Here is a 26697-nt window from a genome sequence, read left to right as displayed (position 1 = left end):
TTTACTTTTAGTCTAGTGCCGCAACATATTTGTATTTGGTCTAATATACAGATGCACATTTTTATACTTCGTCGAAATTATATACGCACGAACTTATGCAAGTAGACATTTTTATACATCGCCATATTTACTTTTAGTCCAACGACGCATAAACCGGCGACATCATAGTTTGCCCTAGAACTGTGTCAAATTTTTGTTTTTTTTTAATGCCCTGCCCTTTAAGCCGATTCTCATAGAAAAAGGGGCAAGCTATGATGGCGCCATCTATTGCAAACTTTTGACAGTTGCCAACCCCATTATACACTATACTTGGTCAAGCAAATCTTGTCAGTAAAAAAGGCGCGAAATTCAATTTTTCTATGGGACGATATCCCTTCGCGCCTACATTTTTCAAATTTGCCGCCTTTTTCTACTGACAAGATCTGCTTGACCAAGTATATATCTTTAACTTCGGTCGGAATTAACATATTTTCATTTATTTACAAATGCCGGGTCACAGTCTAAGCCCTTGCATGACACCATGGCGTTCAGTACGTGATGGTACCACGCTAGGAACGCGCCCATAGTGTCGTTCTTCAGGTTACTCTGCTCGTAGGGATCGGCGTCCAAGTCGTAGATCTCGATGAAATCCTGCGAATGTAATTTGAACCTTAATTATTACATAATACGGTGCAGAATAGCTCATTTGCTAACGTCAATGCGTTCGTTAATTATTGTCGGAATTGAAACACGCGCGATTAAAAACAAGCCGAGCCTTTTAAGTCCCGAGTCGAGGCCTTTATTGAGTCTTTTAACACATTCAGTGCCGAAAACCCGACTATCGGGTATTTTATGATTTCGTTCCCAGGCCGGACGACCCGATAGTCGGGATCGTGGTACTGCAGCTTTATATGACAACGTTTTTGTGGCCTGGCGCGGATGTCTTGTTTGGCTGGTAAAAAACTTCGTTTTAGAAAACGAATTTGAGTTTTTTTTAACACGTTCCCTGTCCGAGTGCACTATAGTTCAGAAATTCAAAGCGGAAGCACACTTGGACGTGTGACTGTCATATCATTTTGTGTAAAGACGTGTTAAAGAACTCTAGGTTCCACCAAGAGTCTGAAAAACTGAATCGAGTCTTAATAAAGCAAATGACTCAAAGCGCTTCGAGTCTTGACAAACGCTAATGTGGAAGACTGACTATTGATATGACTTATATCGTTGCAATAAGGTCTACGATTGGTAAGTAAGAATGTCAACGCTGGTTCATACCTTTGTGTCTCTGAACTCGCAATATTTATCGTTGACCTGTTTCCCGATGCGCCTTAAACACGCGTAGGTATTGTTTCTCGAGTCCTGACATTTGCAGTCGTACAGTGGACGGCATTCCTGAAATTATATATAGTTTGTCAAAGGACTGTTTGTGGACAAGTGTGTCTAAACCGTAAAATTATTCAATGACTGTTTCATTTCAAATATACACAGAGAATCATACTATCTTTGTCTTACACTAGTACTAGCACCCAAAAGAAAAGGGTAAGGTAAACGTACTAGTGCTCGACATGCTAATGCCCAATAGATGACACCCTGCTGTCACCTCTATTGACAATGACTTAAGTTTCAAGATGACATGTACTGGGACTGCCTCGAGCACCAGTACGTTTACCTTATAGTTTTTTTTTTCTTATTTACTGACAATTTGGTTTGACCAACTATAGGTAGGTATTTAACCTTTTGGACGCCAATGACCGATATATGCGCACCGTAGGTTCAACGCCAAAGACCGATTAATCGGTCACATATCACAGAGCAACATAGACCTACGTGCATATGCATAAAGTTCAATTTCAGATTTGACACTTCGGTGACGTGGCGTCAGCGTGACAGCTTTTGTGTTTGACACGGCGTCGAAAAGGTTAAAAAAATATGAAGTAAATAGACAACTTTGAATAGGGTTTGTGGGGGGTAATTTAGTGGAGTGATTCGTAATGAACTGTGCTTACATCTAAATATTCGCTGTCATATTTCCACGGGCATTTCGAGTCCACTGCCCCGTCTTGGCCTTGTCCGAAATACTCCACCAACATGGTCCTCTCCTTAACTGGGTTTTCGTCTGAAATTATTAGAATCATAAAATCACAGATGTAGTGAATAATTATCTTCCATCGTATTTTCACGGAAATGTACGACCGTGTCTTGCTATTGCAGTCAGTCGCGGTACAAAAAGTACTGAGGGTGTCTGAAGTAGCATGACAAATTTCCGAGAAAATACGATTGAAAACGATTACCTATGCACTACATCTATATCGTATTAGGCCTCTTTTAGAGAGAGGCGGATGAAACAAACGATGACAGGTAAAATACCTAGTGTTGAATTGAAATGATAATTATAAATATACCTAAAATTGCGCCGACTGTTTCATGTCATCAGGTCAGGTCAGATCAAAAATCGGCTTGCTAGTATTAGCAGTCCCTAAGTAATTAAAACTAGCATTTCGCTAGCCATGCTCCGATTGAATGCTCCTGGGTTAAACACACACTAAAAAACAAAAGTTGCCTCTTCTGTTCTCGAAGGTTCATGATCATGAAATATACGAGCCTAATTAATTTCTGATTGTGAATTTGTGACTCTAAGGGCTACTTGCACCATTTTTAACCCGGGGTTAACCGGTTAAACCTGGAGTTACCATGGTGACCAATACAATTTTGAATAGAATAGAAATAATTTTATTCATGAGCACAAACACAAAATAGAAAATTATACGTAACAGAGAAACATAAAAGGATAAAGTGCCACGAAATGGTCTCACCTCAGCATGTTACTGGCGACTTCCAGCGCTGAATTTGATCCTGGGTTAACGGTTTAACCGGTTAACCCCGGATTAGTGGGAGGTGCAAGTGGGATTAAATAGCCTAAGACTTCCTACGCACCTAAAACATCGATGGCCCTGCCATCCATAGACTTAGGGACGTCCAAACCGGCCAGTTTCAAGATGGTGGGCGCCAAGTCAATGTTCATCACTGGCTGATGGCTGGTCACGTTTGGCTTGATGGCGGGCCCTTTTATTAGCAGGGGCACCCTGATGTCCGACTCGTAGGGCTGCCGTTTGTCGTACACTTGGGAGAATTGTCCTGCAAAAAAGCATTAATTTTACGACAGCCAATGGGGTTGGCCGGTTGAAGTATTTAGCAGATGGTGCTGTCATAGTTTGCCCTGTCAATCCCTAGAATTGTGTCAATTTTTTTGTTTTTTTAATGCCCTGGATGCCAGCCCTTTAAGCCAAATCTCATAGAAAAAGGGGCAAGCTATGATGGCGCCATCTATGCAAACCTATAACAGTTGCCAACCCCATTAGAACATGGATTTATAGTTGGCAGTAGGTATTTCATTATTATTTGTATACATGTATGTTATGTGGTCCGGAGGAAAATATAAATATTTCAGAATGTACAGATGTAGTGAACAATCCTTTACCATCGTATCTTTACGGAAACGCACGAACGTGTTATATGCTGTTTCAGTCAGTCCCGGTATTGGGGTCATGTCTGCCGTATAGGCCTCAATGCAAACATTAACACGACGTAGAACTTCCGTGTTTCAGGAGCCAACCAAGATATGTTCATAAGGTCTATTAACACATTCATTGCCACCCAGGCAAACAAGACGTCCACACCAGGCCACAAAAATTTCGTCATACAAAGCTGTAGTACCACGATCCCGACTATCGGGTCGTCCGGCCTGGGAACGAAATCATAAAATACCCTATAGTCGGGTTTTCGGCACTGAGTGTGTTAATATCCAATTAAGGAGCGATTCCATACTCACCAACATGATATCCATTATCAGAAGTATATATGACGTAAGTGTTATCCCTGCCGCTTTTCTTCAACATAGCCATGACGTCGGCTACCATTTCATCCACAGCTAGAAGCGCCTCCCAGCGGGAACGGTATGCTCTGTCTAACTCATGGAGCATAGACTCGGGGAGAGGGGATGGCGGCATCGTCATCAACCAGTGTTTGTCCTAAGAAAAGAGAAGCAAATCACAAAGAATCGGACACCAATTCTTCTAGATCTAGGTCGGATAAAAACGAAGAAAGAATTTTAGGGTTATCAAAATGCACGCCGCCGAACATCCACACGAACCTATTTGAAGAGTCCACTATACTTTAGTCATGGAATTAATTTCACAACCGCTCCTGAAACCGCACGTTACACTTTTATTTAGAATGAGTATGAACTCTCTGCTGCTGGCGAACGGTGAGGTAACAGATATCACCTGCCGACATAAATAGATAACTAACTGGATAAGTTTGTATTTACCTGAACCGCTACATTGAATATCGGCGTCCTGGGCGCCGCGACGTCCCTGAAAGCGTCCCGGTGTCGCGGCGCGGGCGTGAACGGCTGCTGCGGGACCAAAGGCTCCAAGGCCATTAGAAACGGCTCTGATCTATGAAGCTCAGGCTAAAGACAACCTTATCACAAAAGACACAAGGTCCACGTCGCAGTTAGTACCTTTGCCGCTACTTTGAATATCGGCGTCCTGGGCGCCGCGACGTCCCTGAAAGCGTCCCAGTGTCGCGGCGCGGGCGTGAACGGCTGGTGCGGGACCAACGGCTCCAAGGCCGTTAGAAACGGCTCTGATCTATGAAGCTCAGGCTAAAGACAACCTTATCACAAACGACACAAGGTCCACCTAGCTATTAGTACCTTTGCCGCTACATTGAAGATCGGCGTCCTGGGCGCCGCGACGTCCCTGAAGGCGTCCCGGTGGCGCGGCGCGGGCGTGAACGGCTGGTGCGAGGTCATCGGCTCCAAGACCATTAGAAACGCCTCCGTTTGATCTTTGAGGCTGATGCTAAAAGACAACCTTATCACAAATGACACAAGGTCCACATCGCTGTTAGTACCTTTGCCGCTACATTGAAGATCGGCGGCCTGGGCGCTGCGACGTCCCTGAAGGCGTCCCGGTGGCGCGGCGCGGGCGTGAACGGCTGGTGCGAGGCCATCGGCTCCAAGACCATTAGAAACGTCTCCGTTTGATCTTTGAGGCTGATGCTAAAAGACAACCTTATCACAAAAGACACAAGATCCACCTCGCTGTTAGTACCTTTGCCGCTACATTGAAGATCGGCTTCCTGGGCGCTGCGACGTCCCTGAAGGCGTCCCGGTGGCGCGGCGCGGGCGTGAACGGCTGGTGCGGGACCAACGGCTCCAAGGCGGTTAGACACGGCTCCGTTTAATCTTTGAAGCTGATGCTAAAAGACAACCTTATCACAAATGACACAAGGTCCACATCGCTGTTAGTACCTTTGCCGCTACATTGAAGATCGGCGTCCTGGGCGCCGCGACGTCCCTGAAAGCGTCCCGGTGTCGCGGCGCGGGCGTGAACGGCTGGTGCGGGACCAACGGCTCCAAGGCCATTAGAAACGCCTCCGTTTGATCTTTGAAGCTGATGCTAAAAGACAACCTTATCACAAAAGACACAAGGTCCACCTCGCTGTTAGTACCTTTGCCGCTACATTGAAGATCGGCGTCCTGGGCGCCGCGACGTCCCTGAAAGCGTCCCGGTGTCGCGGCGCGGGCGTGAACGGCTGCTGCGGGACCAAAGGCTCCAAGGCCATTAGAAACGGCTCTGATCTATGAAGCTCAGGCTAAAGACAACCTTATCACAAGTGACACAAGGTCCACCTCGCTGTTAGTACCTTTGCCGCTACATTGAAGATCGGCGTCCTGGGCGCCGCGACGTCCCTGAAGACGTCCCGGTGTCGCGGCGCGGGCGTGAACGGCTGCTGCGGGACCAAAGGCTCCAAGGCCATTAGAAACGGCTCTGATCTATGAAGCTCAGGCTAAAGACAACCTTATCACAAAAGACACAAGGTCCACATCGCTGTTAGTACCTTTGCCGCTACATTGAAGATCGGCGTCCTGGGCGCCGCGACGTCCCTGAAGGCGTCCCGGTGGCGCGGCGCGGTCGTAAACGGCTGGTGCGGGACCAACTGCTTCAAGGCCATTAGAAACGCCTCCGTTTGATCTTTAAAGCTGATGCTAAAAGACAACCTTATCACAAATGACACAAGGTCCACCTCGCTGTTAGTACCTTTGCCGCTACATTGAAGATCGGCGTCCTAGGCGCCGCGACGTCCCTGAAGGCGTCCCGGTTGCGCGGCGCGGGCGTGAACGGCTGCTGCGGGACCAAAGGCTCCAAGGCCATTAGAAACGGCTCTGATCTATGAAGCTCAGGCTAAAGACAACCTTATCACAAGTGACACAAGGTCCACCTCGCAGTTAGTACCTTTGCCGCTACATTGAAGATCGGCTTCCTGGGCGCTGCGACGTCCCTGAAGGCGTCCCGGTGGCGCGGCGCGGGCGTGAACGGCTGGTGCGGGGCCAAAGGCTCCAAGGCGGTTAGACACGGCTCCGTTTAATCTTTGAAGCTGATGCTAAAAGACAACCTTATCACAAATGACACAAGGTCCACATCGCTGTTAGTACCTTTGCCGCTACATTGAAGATCGGCGTCCTGGGCGCCGCGACGTCCCTGAAAGCGTCCCGGTGTCGCGGCGCGGGCGTGAACGGCTGGTGCGGGACCAACGGCTCCAAGGCCATTAGAAACGCCTCCGTTTGATCTTTGAAGCTGATGCTAAAAGACAACCTTATCACAAAAGACACAAGGTCCACCTCGCTGTTAGTACCTTTGCCGCTACATTGAAGATCGGCGTCCTGGGCGCCGCGACGTCCCTGAAAGCGTCCCGGTGTCGCGGCGCGGGCGTGAACGGCTGCTGCGGGACCAAAGGCTCCAAGGCCATTAGAAACGGCTCTGATCTATGAAGCTCAGGCTAAAGACAACCTTATCACAAGTGACACAAGGTCCACCTCGCTGTTAGTACCTTTGCCGCTACATTGAAGATCGGCGTCCTGGGCGCCGCGACGTCCCTGAAGACGTCCCGGTGTCGCGGCGCGGGCGTGAACGGCTGCTGCGGGACCAAAGGCTCCAAGGCCATTAGAAACGGCTCTGATCTATGAAGCTCAGGCTAAAGACAACCTTATCACAAAAGACACAAGGTCCACATCGCTGTTAGTACCTTTGCCGCTACATTGAAGATCGGCGTCCTGGGCGCCGCGACGTCCCTGAAGGCGTCCCGGTGGCGCGGCGCGGTCGTAAACGGCTGGTGCGGGACCAACTGCTTCAAGGCCATTAGAAACGCCTCCGTTTGATCTTTAAAGCTGATGCTAAAAGACAACTTTATCACAAATGACACAAGGTCCACCTCGCTGTTAGTACCTTTGCCGCTACATTGAAGATCGGCGTCCTAGGCGCCGCGACGTCCCTGAAGGCGTCCCGGTTGCGCGGCGCGGGCGTGAACGGCTGCTGCGGGACCAAAGGCTCCAAGGCCATTAGAAACGGCTCTGATCTATGAAGCTCAGGCTAAAGACAACCTTATCACAAGTGACACAAGGTCCACCTCGCAGTTAGTACCTTTGCCGCTACATTGAAGATCGGCGTCCTGGGCGCCGCGACGTCCCTGAAGGCGTCGCGGCGCGGCGCGGGCGTGAACGGCTGCTGCGGGACCAAAGGCTCCAAGGCCATTAGAAACGGCTCTGATCTATGAAGCTCAGGCTAAAGACAACCTTATCACAAATGACACAAGGTCCACCTCGCAGTTAGTACCTTTGCCGCTACATTGAAGATCGGCGTCCTGGGCGCCGCGACGTCCCTGAAAGCGTCCCGGTGTCGCGGCGCGGGCGTGAACGGCTGGTGCGGGACCAACGGCTCCAAGGCCATTAGAAACGCCTCCGTTTGATCTTTGAAGCTGATGCTAAAAGACAACCTTATCACAAAAGACACAAGGTCCACCTCGCTGTTAGTACCTTTGCCGCTACATTGAAGATCGGCGTCCTGGGCGCCGCGACGTCCCTGAAAGCGTCCCGGTGTCGCGGCGCGGGCGTGAACGGCTGCTGCGGGACCAAAGGCTCCAAGGCCATTAGAAACGGCTCTGATCTATGAAGCTCAGGCTAAAGACAACCTTATCACAAATGACACAAGGTCCACATCGCTGTTAGTACCTTTGCCGCTACATTGAAGATCGGCGTCCTGGGCGCCGCGACGTCCCTGAAGACGTCCCGGTGTCGCGGCGCGGTCGTAAACGGCTGGTGCGGGACCAACTGCTTCAAGGCCATTAGAAACGGCTCCGTTTGATCTTTAAAGCTGATGCTAAAAGACAACCTTATCACAAAAGACACAAGGTCCACCTCGCTGTTAGTACCTTTGCCGCTACATTGAAGATCGGCGTCCTGGGCGCCGCGACGTCCCTGAAGGCGTCCCGGTTGCGCGGCGCGGGCGTGAACGGCTGGTGCGGGGCTGGCGGCGCCAGGACCATTAGAAAAGGCTCCGTCTGGTTTTCTAAGAAGTTGACGCTTATGTCTCTCTGTAATTAAATAAATTGACTGTTAAGATTGCATTGCTTCCCATGATTGCCAAGAGAGAGACAACTAGATGTTTTTCATTTATATGACCGTTCACTGAACTGACATCTGGTAGAAAGAATGAAATTTTTGGAATGCAGTACCTATTTGAGGAGCCTTGCAGTAGTGAATTTTTCATAATTTCTTTACACTTTTTATGCATTTCTTACCGATTAGATTGAGTACCTATGATTATACTCATACTTACGATAATATCCGTGAGATAAAGGTCTTCAGAGTGAGTCGGCACCCCGTTGTTAGACAGCGTATAGTTGTAATAGACGGAGTTGCCCACTAGTCCGTGCCACTCCGACCAGCCCGGGGGCACCGTTGCTCCTCTGTCTTTTTTACCATACTGTAAATAAATTAAACACAGATAGTACAGTTACTATCAAATGGATAGTGGTTGTTGCCGTGATTATGGATTTTTAGGTTAGTCCAGTACCTACACAGTAAAACAATAGAGAAATAGACCAGGGACCTACCTCATTAATATACTTTCCAGCGTAGAAAGTCCTATACCCAGCGCCTTGCAGAGCAGTAGCGAATGTGTTCGTCTCAAGTTTCTTCCACTGTGGTCCGTAGCACCCGCCCCCGCCCCGGACTGTGTTGTTCCTTGTGCCGTAATTATGGACTTTTAGGTCAGTCCAGTACCTACACAATAAAACAATGGCCAGGGAAAATAGACCAGGGACCTACCTCATTAAGATACTTTCCAGCGTAGAAAGTCCTATACCCAGAGCCTTGCAGAGCAGTGGCGAATGTGTTCGCCTCAAGTTTCTTCCACTGAGGTCCGTAGCATCTGCTCCGGACTGTGTTGTTCCTTATGCCGTGATTTATTGACTTTTAGGCTAGTCTAGTACCTACACAGTAAAACAATAGCCGGGTAAAATAGACCAGGAACCTACCTCATTAAGATACTTTCCAGCGTAGAAAGTTCTATACCCAGCGCCTTGCAGAGCAGTGGCGAATGTGTTCGCCTCAAGTTTCTTCCACTGAGGTCCGTAGCATCCGCCACGGACTGTGTTGTTCGTCGTCCCGTGATTATGAATGTGGAGGCCGGTGAGGATACTCGCTCGGCTCGGGCAGCAAATTGGGGATGACACGAACTGGGTGAACGAGCATTTCTTTATTATTATTTCGGATTAGACCAAAAATGAAATGGCGAAACGACCTGAACTCATTCTGTGGCGACTGGCTCATGCACAAAGCCGGGACGAGTGGCGAATGACAGGGTCTTTGCCCAGCAGTGGGACACAATATAGGCTATTAAAAAAAATCCGATTAGGCTACAGCGGTTCTCAAACTTTATTGGCGCCGGAACCCATTTGGAAAGCGAAATATTTGGCGGAGTCCCAAATTAAAAAAAATCGTTTGTCACTGTCGCGAGACATACCTACTTACCTACAGAGCTGGTTTTTTGTCTTATTATTACAAATCTTCTCGCGGAGCCCTAGGGCTCCGCGGAGCACACTTAGTCAATGGCTGAATTAAGACAAATAGGTAGGTATCTCCATTGTTGTGAAATCACTGCCAATGTCACAAGATATTAGCGTCATATACCTAACTAGCAATAATTAAAATCTGAATAGTCCTTGTAATCTTGTCAATTGCATTTTGCATCACGTAATACAATACTGAAGGTCGTTTATTTCACAGTAACTGCACAATACACTATAAAATCGCAAGTGGCACTTATGTCTGCGTCTAAAATACGAGTATGTAGTGCCTATTCAATTTTAGGATTCCGTACCCAAAGGGTAAAAACGGGACCCTATTACCTACTAATACTCCGCTGTCCGTCTGTCTGTCAGTAGGCTGTAACTCATGAACCGTGATAGCTAGACATCTGTTGCCGCTATATAACAAATACATACTAAAAACAAAATAAAATAAATATTTAAGTGAGGCTTCCATACAACAAACGTAATTTTTTGCGTAATGGTACGGAACCCTTTGTGCGCGAGTCCGACTCGCACTTGGCCGGTTTTTTCATCTTAATACCTTGATGCAAAACGGTGGCCTATCTTTGGCGCCAGCACATTATAGGTACAGTCAGACCAAATAGATAGTGACGGCCAAAGTAGGCACATACCTTCTACACATCTTTGTACATACATACATATATAGATAGGTACCTATCAGTAGGTACTGGACTGAAAATTAGTAAACCTTACTTCGATGCAAAAATACCGTCTGTCAATTAAATACGGCATGGCAGCAGCTAACTTCCTGTACAAATAGTACAGTCGGCAAAATATATTTTGGTACACAATCCTGAAAAGGTATAGGACTATACTAAAGTCCGTCAACCAAATCTTGTCAGTAGTAAAAGGCGGCAAATTTGAAAAATCGCGGGTTAGCAACACTGTGTTCAAATAATTCCAAAACGCGTGCCATCTGTGTTTTATCTGTGGAATGTGGATCGTGAATGACAGCCGTCACCTTATTTGTTTTCATTTGGTTTTCATTCTGAATCGTTTCTGTTTCAAGAGATATTTCTGCTGTCACCATTAAATACCAATACATTAAATAAGAATAAGCAAAGCTAAGGGGCCTACAATGTACAATCATGCTCGTTGATGGTAAACATTACTAAAAATTGAGGTTATGACAAGTATTGGAAGAACTCTTTCGAACTTTTAAGATTATGTTCAGTTTTTTTGTTTTAGGGTTAAAAGGCATAAATAAAATTAAAACGTATGCCTAAATCTATCCAACAAGACCATAAATTGTGTCCTGGAAACCGTCTATAGGCCCACATGTCTAATATTTTCAGCAATCAGTTGTGACTATTTACAAAGGTAAACCTTTTAAACACTATTAAGAGCCTTGATTATATCGCCGTTCTTTCGCAATATCTACCTAATCCATACATGTTTGTTGCAGGATTAAATCTTGCCCAATATAAGGCGTTCGTAGTACGTAGTATCTTTTCAGACAATACTTACCTATGGCGGTTTATGTACGTGTACAACGCAACCAAGTCGAAAAGTGACCCTTATCTTATTTACCTTTAAATTAAATAAACACCCAAATATCAGTTGTTTTATTTTTAATATGTATATTGTACAATATATACCAATCAAAAAAATTACACAGGTATGTCATATTCATCCAGAACAGTACACTAATTTACATTAACAAGTGGCATATTATATTGTAAATAACAAATATATGCACTATCTAATTATCTGCATTTTGATATGATTTTATTTTAGTAAACTTAGAAGACATAGATAGGGAACAAAGAGAATATAAGCAGTTGTTTTTGATATCTTCAAATTTGTTCATCATTTTGATTAACATTGTTTTAACATCGCTTTTAAATTGTCCGTCCATGTTTCAATTTTTTTCAATAAACCGCGAGTTGTCGCGCCATCTATACCCAGCTATGTATATAATACACGGGCCTGAATCCAATTGGGTATAGATTCGCATGGGCAACAAAATATCACCATAAATACATATAACACCATGCTACATGAGAGTAGGAGAAGGGGTCACCTACGACCACACTGTTACATGTACTTCCGAGTTGGCATCGCACGTTTCGTATCATTATGAGAGTGCAGTCTACTGGCCTATTCCAGAGTGACTCTCCCGTCCCGTACGATCGGTTCGCCTCCAGACTAGGTACTACCGTCTAGTACCCTGGTGTCCTACACACCACCTGGACGTGGGGGCGTTGCCCCCACGGGGTCCTCCATATGCCTGCCCCCTAGACCCGACCCTTGTACTCCAACTCATAACCGACCGTACTACATGCTTTGCCTTGTGCTTCCGATACACACTCCAGGAAGCCCCGGGCTTCCCAGTCCAATGTCGAGATTGGACTATTACGTCTTAGTGAAACTACGTTAACCAAGGACCGTTGGTTAACCCCTTGTTCCACTCCCATGTAGCTAGGATGTCGATTACATAAGCATAAATATGTGTGTAAACACTCACCGGGGCAGGCTCCCGTTACCGCGTGGCGGCGCACCATGTACCGACTCAGTACACCCAGCGCCGTCCTACGCCCACTGACGTATTGCACGTACCTTTATTTCCCGCCATCAGAACTGTCACTCTGGCTGTCAGTGTTGCCACATGACAAGGTAACCTGGTTGATACCACTTACCAGCTTACATCGCGCTTGGCGCGACACTCCCGAGGACAATGAAGGTTACTGCAGCAAGGCGAGCAGGTGTCGCGTCCACTCCAGGATTTTACCCCTGGCACGAATGGCTGCGATCCGCTTGCTTCTGCCGACGCCTCTTTCCTCTGGCTGCTCCTCTGGTGTTGGGACTTCAATGTGACTGGTCACGTCACATTCAGCCAGATCATCCGCGTCGACCGCCGGTTGTTCATCGTTCATCGGGCACAGGCATGCTGTTTGGAACTTCCAACTCCTTGCTGTCCTCTTCAATCTCAGTCGAGCCTGTTGCTACAGGTTCTACCTCAGGCGTCTCGTCATCTACCTCCAGCGGGTAGAGATGGCCAATGGAACGTGTTAAAGTAGAATCGTCAACCTTGACCCTCGCTACTCTACATTCACCATCACTTCCCCTGATCAGCTCGTGGATCTTCCCCACTTTCCAGAGGTTTCTGTTCTTGAGATCCGATTTAACCTGTACAAGGTCGCCTACTTGTGGTGATCGATGAGATTTAACTCTAGGCTGCTTGGGTGAGTTGTTGTACCTCTCTCTCAGACTAGCAAGATACTGCATGACGAACATTCTCTTGAATTCCGCTAGGATATTGCATCCTCTCTTCCAGCTCTCAAACAGGTCGCTCTTTGTAGCAGTGTTACAAGTCGGAATATCCGCGGCAGATGGTCTCATAGTCAAACATTGTCCTAGGCTTAAGAAATCTGCCGGACAGAGAACATGTTCCACCTCTGTACCGACTCTTGTCAGTGGTCTTGAGTTAAGTACTGTTCCCACTTCCTTTATCACCGTCAGTAACCTGGTATCATTGAGAAGGTGCTTTTCTAGGGTTCTTTTAAGGCAATGCTTCACCAATGCCACCAGCCGCTCGTAAAACCCTCCATGCCACGGTGCTAGTTGACATATGAATTTCCATTGGATGTTATTCTCAACGCAGTATGGCTGTTGTACCATTTCAGCGACTAACTTAAAACAAGTCGCATTATCTGAGTATATCCGTTGTGGCTTGTTTCTAGCAGCTATGAACCGTCGCAGGGCTAGGAGACATTCTTCAGCCGAAAGGTCCTTCACGATCTCCAGATGTATCGCTCTTACTGTCAAACACGTGAATAAGGCTACCCAACGTTTCTCTTTACCAGTCTGGGTACTCACAAACAGCGGTCCCAGATAGTCAACGCCAGTGTAAGTGAAGGGTCTGTTGTAATTGACTCGTTCTGAAGGCAGCGCCGGTGTGGCTGGTAAACGATACGGCCCGCCGCCGTGTTTGACACACTGGGTACATCGCTTCAACACCTTCATCACCTGGGCTTTCTCTTGGGGTATCCAATACCTTTCCCTGATGATACTCAAAGTATATGGAGCCCCGACGTGGTAGTTACTCTCATGGGTCTCCTTTATGATTCTGTCCGTGAACTCAGAATTCTTTGGCAGTAGTATTGGATACTTCATGTCATAGCTCCAGGTGGTGTTCGCCATACGCCCACGGCACCTAAGAAGGCCGTCCACATCGACAAAGAGATCTAGGTTTCGTGCTAAGTGTGTTCTTTTACCATCTAGTTCATCTTGGAAGTGCTTGCTTTGTAGATCTTTTATCTCGGACACATTTTTGCCAACGATGGTCTGCTGCTGGATGCCTACTTCATGGTGATTGTCAGGATTGTCAAGTTCCATGCTTCCATCAGTAGGATATTCACCACTCTCTGTAGGTATACTCAAGTCCTGGGCGTCCATTGGTTCAACAGCATCACTGGGACTTCTTTGCTCCAGGGCCTCACTCTGGTCAGCGTCATCACCAATGGGTACTTCCTGTGTCGGCTCACCTGGGTCGTCACCCAGGACCTCCCCAACAGAAAGAAGGTTCTGATGTGCCTCATAAAGTCTATTTTGGGGCCAGCATGATTCTTCGTTGGCAAGAAACTCCAGTCCGTTAAACCAAAGTTGCCTTTTCTCTTCAAACAGTTCTGGTCGCGTAGCAATATCAGCAGGATTTGCCTTTGTGTAGACGTAGAACATCTTTGTGTTGGGATGGTCACGCTTGATTTCGTTTACCCTGTTGGCAACAAAGGGTGGGAGCAGTTTGTTTGACCTCATCCAACTAAGTACATCCAAACTATCTGACCACAAATATTCTTTCTCTATGTCAATATCAAGATGGTTCCTTACGTATTTCAGTAGTCTGCTTCCAATCAGAAATCCTAGTAATTCTAGTTTGGGAATTTTCAATTCATCTTTGTCTTTGGTCTGTGACACGTGTGATTTTGCCATCAGAAGAGAGACTGATTTTCCTTGACCGTCTTCAATCACTTTAAGGTAGATAACGGCAGCATATGCACCTTTGGAGGCATCTGTGAAGCAGTGCAAGTGGTACTTAAGCTCACTCCTTGAGGCATCTGTTCCAATGTACCTAGGCACCTCTGTCTACTATGGATTTCAGACTTTCCATGGCATTCTTTACAGACTGTGTCATCTTCGTAGGTAGTTCTGTATCCCACTTACATTTCTTTTCACAGATATTCTGGAAGATCAGCTTCATTGACAACATGAGTGGGCATACAAAACCACATGGGTCATACACACGTGCTAGAGCCCGTAGAACTTTTCATTTTGTGTCTATCGGAGGATCTGTACTGAAGTGGTTCTCAGTCAAAAAGATCACGTCATACTCCTTAATCAACTGGGGGTCTAGTCTTTTCAGGTTACTCCTCAATCGACCTAAGGCCAACCCAAAATTTGATGGCAAATCTGGTGGGTACTCAATCCAGGGCCATTTCACTAAGTACCGGCCTTCCTGATATTGTACAGTCTCGTTGAAGTGACGGACTGCTTCTTCTTGTCTCGTAGCCTTTGGAGAGTCCGTAATCCCTAGGTTCTCTAATGACCATAAGAACCTTACATCTATGTTTCTTAAAGGCAGATCTGGCTCACTGAAATATGTGCAACTGAGAATGTGACATTGACAGTATGTGACCACTGAGAGTACTCCACTTCTTTCTTCAGGAGTAAGCTTCCCCGAAGGCACCCATCCAAAATCCGTATCCAATAACCAAAAGTCTTCAGACACCTGGATCTTTCTTCCTGTGAGGATAGCGCCAAAGTAGTCATTCCCAATGAGTACATCAACAACCTCTCCAACTGTATCATCATCAGCAACAATGTCGAGGATACTTGAAGGATGTCACCGGAACTCTGTCTGTAATTCTTGGTACGACATTCACCGTAAACTGCCTGGTTACATTACGTTTCGTCTGGATGTTGACTGTTGTTGAGGGGGTCGACGTCTCCATAGGTTCAGAAGCTCCAAAGGTAAATATGAGAAGAAGGTCTGGTTCCTGGAGAGTAGGCAGGCCCAACTTTTTTGCAGTTGCCAGAGTAATGTAACTCCGCTGACTACCGCCGTCAATGTAGATTCTGCCTTTGTCCCTTTTTTTAGTGTGAGGGTTCTGAAGAGTTGCCACTGCGGTCATCTGAGGCCGGATTGGGACAGAATATGAGTACCTACTCCTGTCTCCTTTACAGCGGAAGCAAGCAATCTTGCGCTTGCAGGTCGATGCCATATGATTGCGTCGGAGGCAGTGGAGACACCTTCCCGTTACTTGCTTCTGCCGAGCTTCGACTGTAGTGTATTTTCGACAGTCCCTGCTAGCATGTCCTTTCAGGTTGCAGAACAAGCATGCTCTCTTGGCTTGCTTAGAAGGTGGTGCTCCAGCATTTCCTGCAAGTTTCCTCTTCCGGCTATTCTGAGACCTCTCCTGTGTACGGACTTGCAACGCCTCAGTTGTGCTACTGCCAGGCACGGCAATGAACTCTTGGCTTGGTACTGACTTTTCCATTGCCGTGATAATTCTATCTAAATTGTTTCTGATTGCCATCAAGTCAGTACCTTCACCGATGAGGTGGTGCTCATGTATCACCTTTTCTGGGAATTTTGACAACACTAATGCTCTTAAATGGTTACCTCCAACCGGTTCCCCGAGCTTCTCCAACACTCTGATATTCCGTTCAACACTGTCCAGGACACTCCGACAGCTGGCACTAGTATAGTCTGCCTTTTGGAGGTTGTTGAGGGCCGTATAATGTGCGTCTATCAGAGTGTCGGTTGACCCATAACGTTGCTTCAAAGTTTCCACTGCAATGGAGTAGTTCGCGTTGGTAGCCGCAATTCCTGAAACTGTTTCAAGCGCCGTGCCCTTTAGGCAGCTCAGAAGATACATTAGTTTCTCAGACTCCTGTAACTCTCTATGGTGTACATTAGCAGCAAATCGGTCCCAAAATTCGCACCATTTCAACTTATCCCCCGAAAACGTTGGAAGGCTTAGTTCAGGTAGCTTGGATTTTTTGACAGTTTCACTCCGCCTTTTGCTAATCTGCCATGCAATTTCCAATTCCGTCAATAGATCTTCAGCCTTAAGTTGATCTTGAGTCATTTCAACAACATCTGCATCTGGTACAACACTCAAGTACTGAAATAACTCCTTCTCAAAGGTCCCCAAGCATTGCTTCAGTTTCAAGTGGATTTCTGTGAACTCCTCTTCACTGACAACTCCCTCCGCTTGCAACTGCTTCCAGAGTGCTTGAGAGTCCGCAGTCACCTTTTGTAGTTTTTCATGGCGCAGCTTAACCCGACTGTGCAAACTTGCCATGGTGACAGCTGAAATTAATTAACATAGCCAGTTAGCCTACACTGCAGTCTAGGTACAAAAAACCATCATGGCTACATCCATGGCTGGTCAATGCTATATTTTTATAAGATAACTAATTCAAAAATGTAGGTAGTATTCATCTCGGCGGAGCCACTACCGTGCATCCATTTACTTTCTTCAGCGTAATGTTGTCTTATACGGTGATTTCATGTCGAATGTTCCCATCAAAATAAATAGATCATTACGTATCTATTATTTAAAACTCACCCTTAAAACCGTGATGCCGTAGTTCTTTCGTTTTCGTTCCGGGCGGCGGAATGAATACGCGTGTCCCTGTCACAAAACTCGTCTCAAACTGGCCAGGTACATTCCCTACTTCCTTGTGCAGCTGTAATGTACACATAATACCACAATTACTACATTTTTACAAAAGAATCTAACATATTTGCTGACAGTTCGAAGATAAACTTTGTCGCCGGGAAGCCGACAGCTTCATGGCGACTCGACCAAGTTCATCACAACTCATCCGTACCTGCAATTCTGCTGCAACTCGCTTTGGGAATGATTCCTTTTACCAGAACTGAGATCGCAATCCTCACAACACTGATTTATTCACGAACACACTAAATGATGAACTTAACAAGAAACTTCGAGACACCACTCGCTCAAGTAACTTTGAATACCGCGTAAATTCCGTTTTTTCTTCGTTGTTTTTTTCTCAACTTGTTGGGTCTTGCCAGAGTTGCCAACGCGCGGTGGTGCGTTCCAATTCTCATTCACGTCCGGAAGATTTTTCGACTTATCGGTAAATTTACCACGTAATAAATCTAATTAAACGCCGATAATAATTAAAGATAATTATAAGTAATCGAATTAACAAAGGGTAATTGTAAATTGCCCTTCATCTGACATTCTTTACCACGCTTGTTCATTTATCACTAATAATATAATTGTGATATCCGAACGTACCCTTAAGGGCATAGATAAGAATAAAAACCATTATGTCACAATCATATAAATGTGAGAGTCAGGATGGCGGGTGTATGTAAACAAAAATAAACAAAAAGCATACCATATTTTAGTACCTAATTTGTACTATTTGGTACCTCATATAAAAAAATTAGTACCTCACGGTATTTAAAGTTATCAGCAAAAAACGTTACACCCGCCAACCTGACAGTCAGAATGGCGGGTGTATTTTATTACGCTATGATCCCGCGATTATTGATAAATTCTATAAAAGCCAAATTTTAGTACCTTTTTAGTACTTTCATATTCAATTATAAATTGAGCCATTTTATTTGTGGTTTCCGAGTTATACTCATTTTACATTTTGCATTGCTATTAAAAAAATTCAGGCGCTTTAATTTTTCACCGTATTGATATCGTTTTTAAGAAAAAACGCTACGCTACAACTATTTTTATTACGCCAGGATTTAGTACCTTTCATGATTAATCTGTTACCCTTTCACGGGTAATCTGTTAGGTTCAATTAACTATGAAAATTACGTCTTACAAATGGCCAGGCGCCATGTCAAAGGATTCTTCCTAAGAAGAAATTCCGCTCTTCGTTGTGCATGTAATTGTGTACATAATACCTACTCTTAAGTAGGTACATGGTGATTAATCAAATAAGAAGAGTGGAGATCGAGGGGGGAGGCCTTTGCCCAGCAGTGGGACACTGTAATTGTATAGGCTTATAATAATAAAAATAATAGGCCCATCTAGTGCGCGGCAAGTCCCCACCTGCCTCGATAACTTGTGAACACATTGTTATGGCAGGTGTCCGTACGTCTTTGTAATAACCCAGTCTCATAGTCCACCCAAACTTCAATCCATAGATCGGTATACTGTTCTCTTTTTCTACAATAGTCCCAATGCCTCTGTCTATTGTTGCACCTGTGAACGGGTTCCAGCAGGCGTTCTATATGACATAAAAGCTCTCCAAGGGGCCTCTACGTGTTGGATCTGTGTCCCCACGCAAGCCTATCAAAAAACCGGGATTATAGGCCCGTGATATCCAAGGAGATACAAAAATAATAATATTTATAATAATACACTAACTATCCGTCCTGAGCAATTTCTATTTCGTTAATGTCTGCCCTATTATTGGGCACATTAATGTGCAATTGTTTTACAAGGGGCAAAGTTGTTGTTTAATATCCTCGTGCTAATATTGATACACGAGTAAGTGAAAGTTTCAAAAATAGAACCATGAGCGTAGCGCGTGGTTCTAAAGTACAGGAATCTTGAAAGTTGCGAGGGTTTCAACTACAACGCATGAGGCTTAAAAAAACTTTGCTACCAAATGAAACACAATTTCTTTCCACACCAACGCGAGGAAAATACTTAAACAATTTGAAATCAAATTAAATAAACGAATGCTGTAATTATTAGTGGCTTTTGTTCACTAAGTATTATACATTAATTAAATTTACAGAAATAGGCATGCACGTCATGCTCGGCGTTTTGGCACTTTTATATGCAATTATGATTATGGTAAGTCAGGATTATGATAATCATATTGATCATATGACCAGTCGATAGAGTCTGTGCAGAAGAGTCGTGGAATGTAAGGCATATTTATACGAGTATAAATATTTTTTTCATTTTTATTTTCAAGGCAGCCCATACATTTCACGACTCTTCTCTTTCCGCACAGACTCTATTAATCTTTACAAGAAATTATAATTTTCACACTCGACTTAAAATAATAATTATTGTTGAACTTTTTTAAGGATGCACATGTTTAGCGGTATTTTTTTAACACCATTTCATGATAAAAACAAAGGTGTGTTACTAGTAGATTGTTAACCAAGGGATGAAAGGCACTCATTTCTGCCGAGGTAGTTTGGTGCTCGAACGCAGTGAGAGCGCCAATAGTCCGAGGCTGATATGATGCCTTTCACTCGAGTTAAACACTCTACTTTTCATTTCGAATACGAGGAAAGTAAAATACGTGTTTTATTAATACGTAGTGCAGAAACGTATCATCAACACCTTTTAGAACAACATTCTATCAGAGCATAAGAAATATATTTCCATCCATTTTGATCCTGATTTCGGTTTTAAGTTTCGTTATTTAGATTTACTTATTTCCATCCGCTCTAAAGGAAAATTAAAGACACAAAAGGCACTAATAGGGTTCAGTAATGAAATTTATAATGGTACATTACGAAAATCTTGCACAAACACGGCTTGCACGTTTTTATTTAGATAAAATAACGACATTTGAAAAAGTAGTCGATATAAAACAGTCAAACACCGATAGGTTATTAATCTAATATCTATACTTAATATACCTCCCTGGCAACGGAAATGCACTTATTTTTTGGCCCACCTGTATACCTAGCTAGTGTGAATCATTAAGTTGACGAAGAAGAAAGTTTGTCAAGGAAATGCTTGCGCAGCATAGGTACGCTTGAATGTGAATTTGGTCTGCGCTTACCTGATAGAGAGTGGGAGAACGTTCCAAAGTCTGATAGCCTATGCCTGTACATGTACCTACATACTATGCCTTAAACAGTTTTTTGAAAAAAAAAAACACTATAGCCTAGTTCGGACTATATTAGTCGAGTGGCGAGTATTTTAGTTGACTAAAATCGGTCAGCTAAACTAAAATCGTTCGCACTACAGATGAGGCCACAATGAAGAGCGGAATTTCTTAGGAAGAATCCTTTGACATGGCGCCTGGCCATTTGTAAGACGTAATTTTCATAGTTAATTGAACCTAACAGATTAACCGTGAAAGGGTAACAGATTAATCATGAAAGGTACTAAATCCTGGCGTAATAAAAATAGTTGTAGCGTAGCGTTTTTTCTTAAAAACGATATCGATACGGTGAAAAATTAAAGCGCCTGAATTTTTTTAATAGCAATGCAAAGTGTAAAATGAGTATAACTCGGAAACCACAAATAAAATGGCTCAATTTATAATTGAATATGAAAGTACTAAAAAGGTACTAAAATTTGGCTTTTATAGAATTTATCAATAATCGCGGGATCATAGCGTAATAAAATACACCCGCCATTCTGACTGTCAGGTTGGCGGGTGTAACGTTTTTTGCTGATAACTTTAAATACCGTGAGGTACTAATTTTTTTATATGAGGTACCAAATAGTACAAATTAGGTACTAAAATATGGTATGCTTTTTGTTTAATTTTATTTACATACACCCGCCATTCTGACTCTCACATATAAATGGTATGATGGCCAACATAACACAAAAAATACCGTATGACTAAATTCCTAATAGTAGTTTATGCAACAGTGATATAATAAGGGTTCTTAAAATTCAAGGGTCGAAGTTACAAAACGAGACGTAGTCGAGTTTTGTAAAAAAAGACCCGAGAATTTTAAGAACCAATTATGAGCTGTTGCATACATTACTTTTTCTATGACAGCTGCAGCAAAAAAAAAAAAAAAAAAAGAGTTATTATTAAAAAAAAGAGTTGTTATTAAAAAAAAAGATTTATTATTTAAAAAAAATTGAGTTATTATTTAAAAAAAAAAGAGTTATTATTTAAAAAAAAAAAAAGAGTTATTATTGTAAATGAAAACATACCTCTTTCAATCAAGATGATCGGAACTTGTATCTTTAAAAAAAATAAAGCAGTTGTATTATACTCATAAGATGACTGCTAGCAGTCATCTTATGAGCCTATAGACAAAGCATTCAAATGACATTGCTTTAGATATCACTGTCAGTCATTTAATTGACACATTTAAGTGCTGGAGTAGAAAAAAGAAATTATTACACAAGAACGAATGTATAATTATAACATGAATGTAATATTTCATTATACTTAATCTAGCCTAGGGTGCACCCTTTTACGTCTAAAGTGAAACAAAGGTTAAATTAGTACTATAAAATTAAAACAACATTCAGTTTTTATTTCTTTAATAAACTTCGTTGAAAGCTGTGAAAGAAATAATGATTAATTACGTACATATTTTCAAAAGAAAATACGTCAACCGGGTACCTTGAGCTCAACCAATTCAAATCTTAATTTGACAATCTCGGCTGCAAGGCCCTTCAAAAGGGATTTACAGATGGAATAGCCAAACCTAATCTGGCTTCCCATCATCATCAGAAATCCCAGATCATCTCCACCATTTTTGTCGCGCCATCTATACCCAGCTATGTATATAATACACGGGCCTGAATCCAATTGGGTATAGATTCGCATGGGCAACAAAATATCACCATAAATACATATAACACCATGCTACATGAGAGTAGGAGAAGGGGTCACCTACGACCACACTGTTACATGTACTTCCGAGTTGGCATCGCACGTTTCGTATCATTATGAGAGTGCAGTCTACTGGCCTATTCCAGAGTGACTCTCCCGTCCCGTACGATCGGTTCGCCTCCAGACTAGGTACTACCGTCTAGTACCCTGGTGTCCTACACACCACCTGGACGTGGGGGCGTTGCCCCCACGGGGTCCTCCATATGCCTGCCCCCTAGACCCGACCCTTGTACTCCAACTCATAACCGACCGTACTACATGCTTTGCCTTGTGCTTCCGATACACACTCCAGGAAGCCCCGGGCTTCCCAGTCCAATGTCGAGATTGGACTATTACGTCTTAGTGAAACTACGTTAACCAAGGACCGTTGGTTAACCCCTTGTTCCACTCCCATGTAGCTAGGATGTCGATTACATAAGCATAAATATGTGTGTAAACACTCACCGGGGCAGGCTCCCGTTACCGCGTGGCGGCGCACCATGTACCGACTCAGTACACCCAGCGCCGTCCTACGCCCACTGACGTATTGCACGTACCTTTATTTCCCGCCATCAGAACTGTCACTCTGGCTGTCAGTGTTGCCACATGACAAGGTAACCTGGTTGATACCACTTACCAGCTTACATCGCGCTTGGCGCGACACGAGTGACAATTTGAATTGACGTACGCAGGGCGCGCTCAGCGGAAAAAAAAAATCTGTTGGTTCGATGTACATTGCTGCTTTTCTTAGCGCAATACTGCTCTTTGAGTGTTGCCCTACTTTAGTTTGCTTTACATTGCTACTGACAAGATTTGGTTGACGGACTATATGTTGCTGTTACTTTTTTTACTTCTTTGTGGTTGTATCCGATGTACAATATCGGAATGGACTATGTGAATACACTCTTACACCTATTAGTAAAGAGAAAGAGGGCGTTACTTTTAAGATTTACTTAAAAGTAGCGCGATAGGTATCAGAGGCTATCTTAACGAGCTAGACACAACAATCCTGTTTTCATTAAGTTCGGCATAAGATAACTATTGAAAACATCTTACCGTGTTAGCAAACGTCATGCCTTCCTCACCAATAAGCCGCCGGACATGTTTCATCGGAGTCTGAAATAAATAAAACATCGGCTTGTTTCAAACTATTTATTTTCCCAACAACATTTAAGTTTTTCATTTACTAACCATACCACCCATCGTGACATCCTGATCATCCGTCAATATAATCACAAAGTTTGGTTTATCACACAAAATCCCGCCGGCGAGAAGAAAAAACAAAAGAGAATTCAAAATTAACATCTTGGTGTACTACTTAAACTTAACATAAAAGTCTATGGTTCGTCTTTTTTTTAATTCGGGACCGCGGGCATGAGTTCTAGGCCCGTGCACTCGCTCGCGACGACCACGCCAACTGCGAAAAATCCGATGCTCTTCACCACTGACCTGAAATTTAAAACCATAATCAGCATACCTACTTGTTATCGCATTACTAACATGTTTTATTTTTAGCAACAATAACATGTACAACGGAGTTTATTTATGTAGGTAAAGTAAGTATGATTTGTTTTGCTATTGATGTACCTCATACCTGATTATTGAATGTAACGTACCTACAATGTTTTATTTTTTCTTTTGTTAAAATGACATGTTTATTATAGTCTAGCCAACTAGCTAACCATTTCTTCACAACAAAAGGTGCTAAATGTCAATGCAATAACTTATAAATGATATGCTGTGAGTAGCACTGAATAGCATCCTCCCACTATAATAACAACCCAAGTTCATGTACCTACTACTACTATCATGATTCATGATACTAATACAATCATATAATCCAGATATAATCCATAACCACTAGGTACCTACATAGCAAAAAAACCTGGTGCAATAAAACACCTTTTTATCATAAATAATGTTTGTGGGCCATTTTAAATTTAAGGCTGAATATTTTAATAATTTGAAAATTGTATGTAGGTACGGTTGAATAGTTAAGTGAGGCTGCGGGGTAAGTATGGCTGTCCTTCACTTTGTGGCCTGTTTACAAATAGATTAGTGTAATATATAGCGAGTTCATACATATGCAAGTAGCAAATGTACAAATTTACAATAATCACTAATCAATGTGTAAACAGGCCTGATGTGAAGACCGGCCACACTTCCCGTATTGACCTTGCAAATGTTTGTAACATTTTAAGGTAAAATGGGTGTTTATTCTGCACCAAGACAAATTCCTTACTCTTGCCATGCAAAACCAGAACCAGAACCCAAAGAATACTGGTTTTAATTTCTAACTCTTTAACACATTCAGTGCCAGCGCTTGCTACGCGCTACGAGCGTAGCCGATAACATGGGAAAAACCGTATGTAGCGAAAAGCGACTACAGATAGTGCACCCGCCTGGCGGGTTGCTGGCAGTGAATGCGTTAATAAAATATGGTATACATATATCATCTTCAAAATATATCATCAGATGACAACCAAAACTCACTAATTACTACCACAAGTACAGAGCCATGTGATAATAAATAAATCATTAGTGAGTTTTGACTTTTGAAGCTCACCTGATGGCTGATGATATAGAATATGTACCTACTGCCGATGTACTGGACTTAAACCTTCTTTCTATTGACATTCTCATACTACCTTATTAACCTCTTTTTTTATAAGTAACATGTTAAATCTGAAGATATACATCAGTAACTTGTGTAAGTACTATGTTATCGAATTGGTACTATGTCATTTATAATACTATGATATATGTGCATTTACACGTTCGAATAAGTAATTCGTTAAAATACTCAATATTTATTTAAAGTTACTCAAACTAATTTACATTTAAAGTAACGCACATTACGACAAAGAGGTTATGTTTACTTACCATTTGAAGGGATCGTAATAGAAGTCCTTGATGAACGGAATAACACCCTTGTTGCCCATTATGTATTATACGCAACAGATATTCGGTTATTCGAGAGGATAATATTACTCAGAACAATTTTTTTCGGGAAAGTGGTGAAAATCGATCAATTTTCAGTCCTAAATATTTGACAGTGACAGCAACAAACCACAGTGACACTAATGACAGATTAAATTATTGCTATTGCCACAAGTAATAGTACATTATTGTCGAGGTTCGGAAGTAGCTACTTGCTGGCTGAGGATTCGTTTTAAACGGACGACCTTGGGAGTCCGTTTAATTGAATCCGAAGCCAGCAAGTAGCCTTCCAGCCGAGTCATATATAGTGCTTTTCTCAAAAATGGTGCAATAAATAGAAATATTTTACAGAACTTACAGAAGCAACGTTCTAATTATCACAGAAAAATACAACCATTAAAAAAATTTGCTTGCCGCCTTTAAAAAAAAAAGAAGTGTATTTTCTGCTGAAAATACGCCAACCTATTTGAGACACCTAAATAGTCGCGGTACCAACATTAAGCCTGTAACAGACTATCGCACCGCACCGCGACCTTGGAGCGTCGCACCCATAAGTGAGAGCGAGAAACAGATATCCCTTTCTCCCTCTCACTTATGGGTGAAACAGATATCTCTTTCTCGCTCTCACTTATGGGTGAAACAGATATCTCTTTCTCGCTCTCACTTATGGATGCGACGCTCCAAGGTCGCGGTGCGGTGCGATAGTCTGTTATAGGCTTTATAATAATAAGTGCTGATCATCTGTTTGGATGTTTAAGGGACCTATGCGTTCATTTGATATGGCCATTTAAAGTTTTTAAAAGTTTGGAACTCGTTAAATAATGGAATTTGTATGCGACATTGCAGTCCCGAAATCGAGACTGCAATGTTTTTAACTTTTTAATTTTTTGAATGACCATAAACTACGCACTTCGCGACCTATTTTATAACCGGCAACGTCGACTTTGCCGTCCATTTTTGAGAAAAAATTATTAACAGACTAGCCAACGCAGATCACTTCCGCCTCTAAAAAGGAGAACCCTCTCTGAAATTTGCAAGCGTGCAAGCGCGAAGTTTTTTAATAATGGAGAAAAGGATTGGAATTTCGCAAAAAAACAATAAGGTGGTGACAAACTATGTATTAGGTGATGTTTGCTTAAATCTCAATATAAATCATTACGCTTTCAAAAACAATATCTATAGTCTGTGCGGAAAGAGAAGAGTCGTGGAATGTATGGGGCCCAATACATTCCACGACTCTTCTCTTTACGAGCAGACTCTATAGTCTGTCAAGCCATTTCC

The 26697-nt window shown here is 43.4% G+C and overlaps 1 protein-coding gene across 1 annotated transcript; it reads right to left on the bottom strand.

Moving 5' to 3' along the window:
* Positions 1–444: 444 nt before the first annotated feature.
* LOC134657002 (N-acetylglucosamine-6-sulfatase-like) lies at positions 445–25528 on the bottom strand. The gene is made up of 11 exons (XM_063512568.1): positions 25360–25528; positions 23668–23925; positions 23533–23592; positions 9358–9558; positions 8658–8804; positions 8251–8412; positions 3806–4004; positions 2911–3111; positions 1983–2092; positions 1252–1368; positions 445–630 (listed from the first exon to the last, which is right to left on the bottom strand). Exons 2-11 carry the CDS (start codon positions 23779–23781, stop codon positions 472–474), a joined length of 1470 nt encoding a protein of 489 aa, XP_063368638.1. The 5' UTR covers positions 23782–23925; positions 25360–25528; the 3' UTR covers positions 445–471.
* Positions 25529–26697: the final 1169 nt, after the last annotated feature.

The sequence above is a fragment of the Cydia amplana genome, chromosome 19 (assembly GCF_948474715.1).
Source record: "Cydia amplana chromosome 19, ilCydAmpl1.1, whole genome shotgun sequence".
NCBI classification, from domain to species: domain Eukaryota; kingdom Metazoa; phylum Arthropoda; class Insecta; order Lepidoptera; family Tortricidae; genus Cydia; species Cydia amplana.
The sequence above is the reverse complement of the archived record's forward strand: the minus strand, read 5'-3'. Positions and strand labels throughout refer to the sequence as shown.

Excerpts from the sequence above, each read along its gene's own strand:
- LOC134657002 (XM_063512568.1), bottom strand. The coding sequence starts at position 23,781 with ATGTTAATTTTGAATTCTCTTTTGTTTTTTCTTCTCGCCGGCGGGATT. Across the intron at positions 8,805-9,357 it reads CTGGAAAGTATCTTAATGAG|TATGGTAAAAAAGACAGAGG; the intron begins GTAGGTTCCTGG and ends ATTTATTTACAG. Across the intron at positions 1,369-1,982 it reads ATGACAGCGAATATTTAGAT|GAATGCCGTCCACTGTACGA; the intron begins GTAAGCACAGTT and ends ATATAATTTCAG.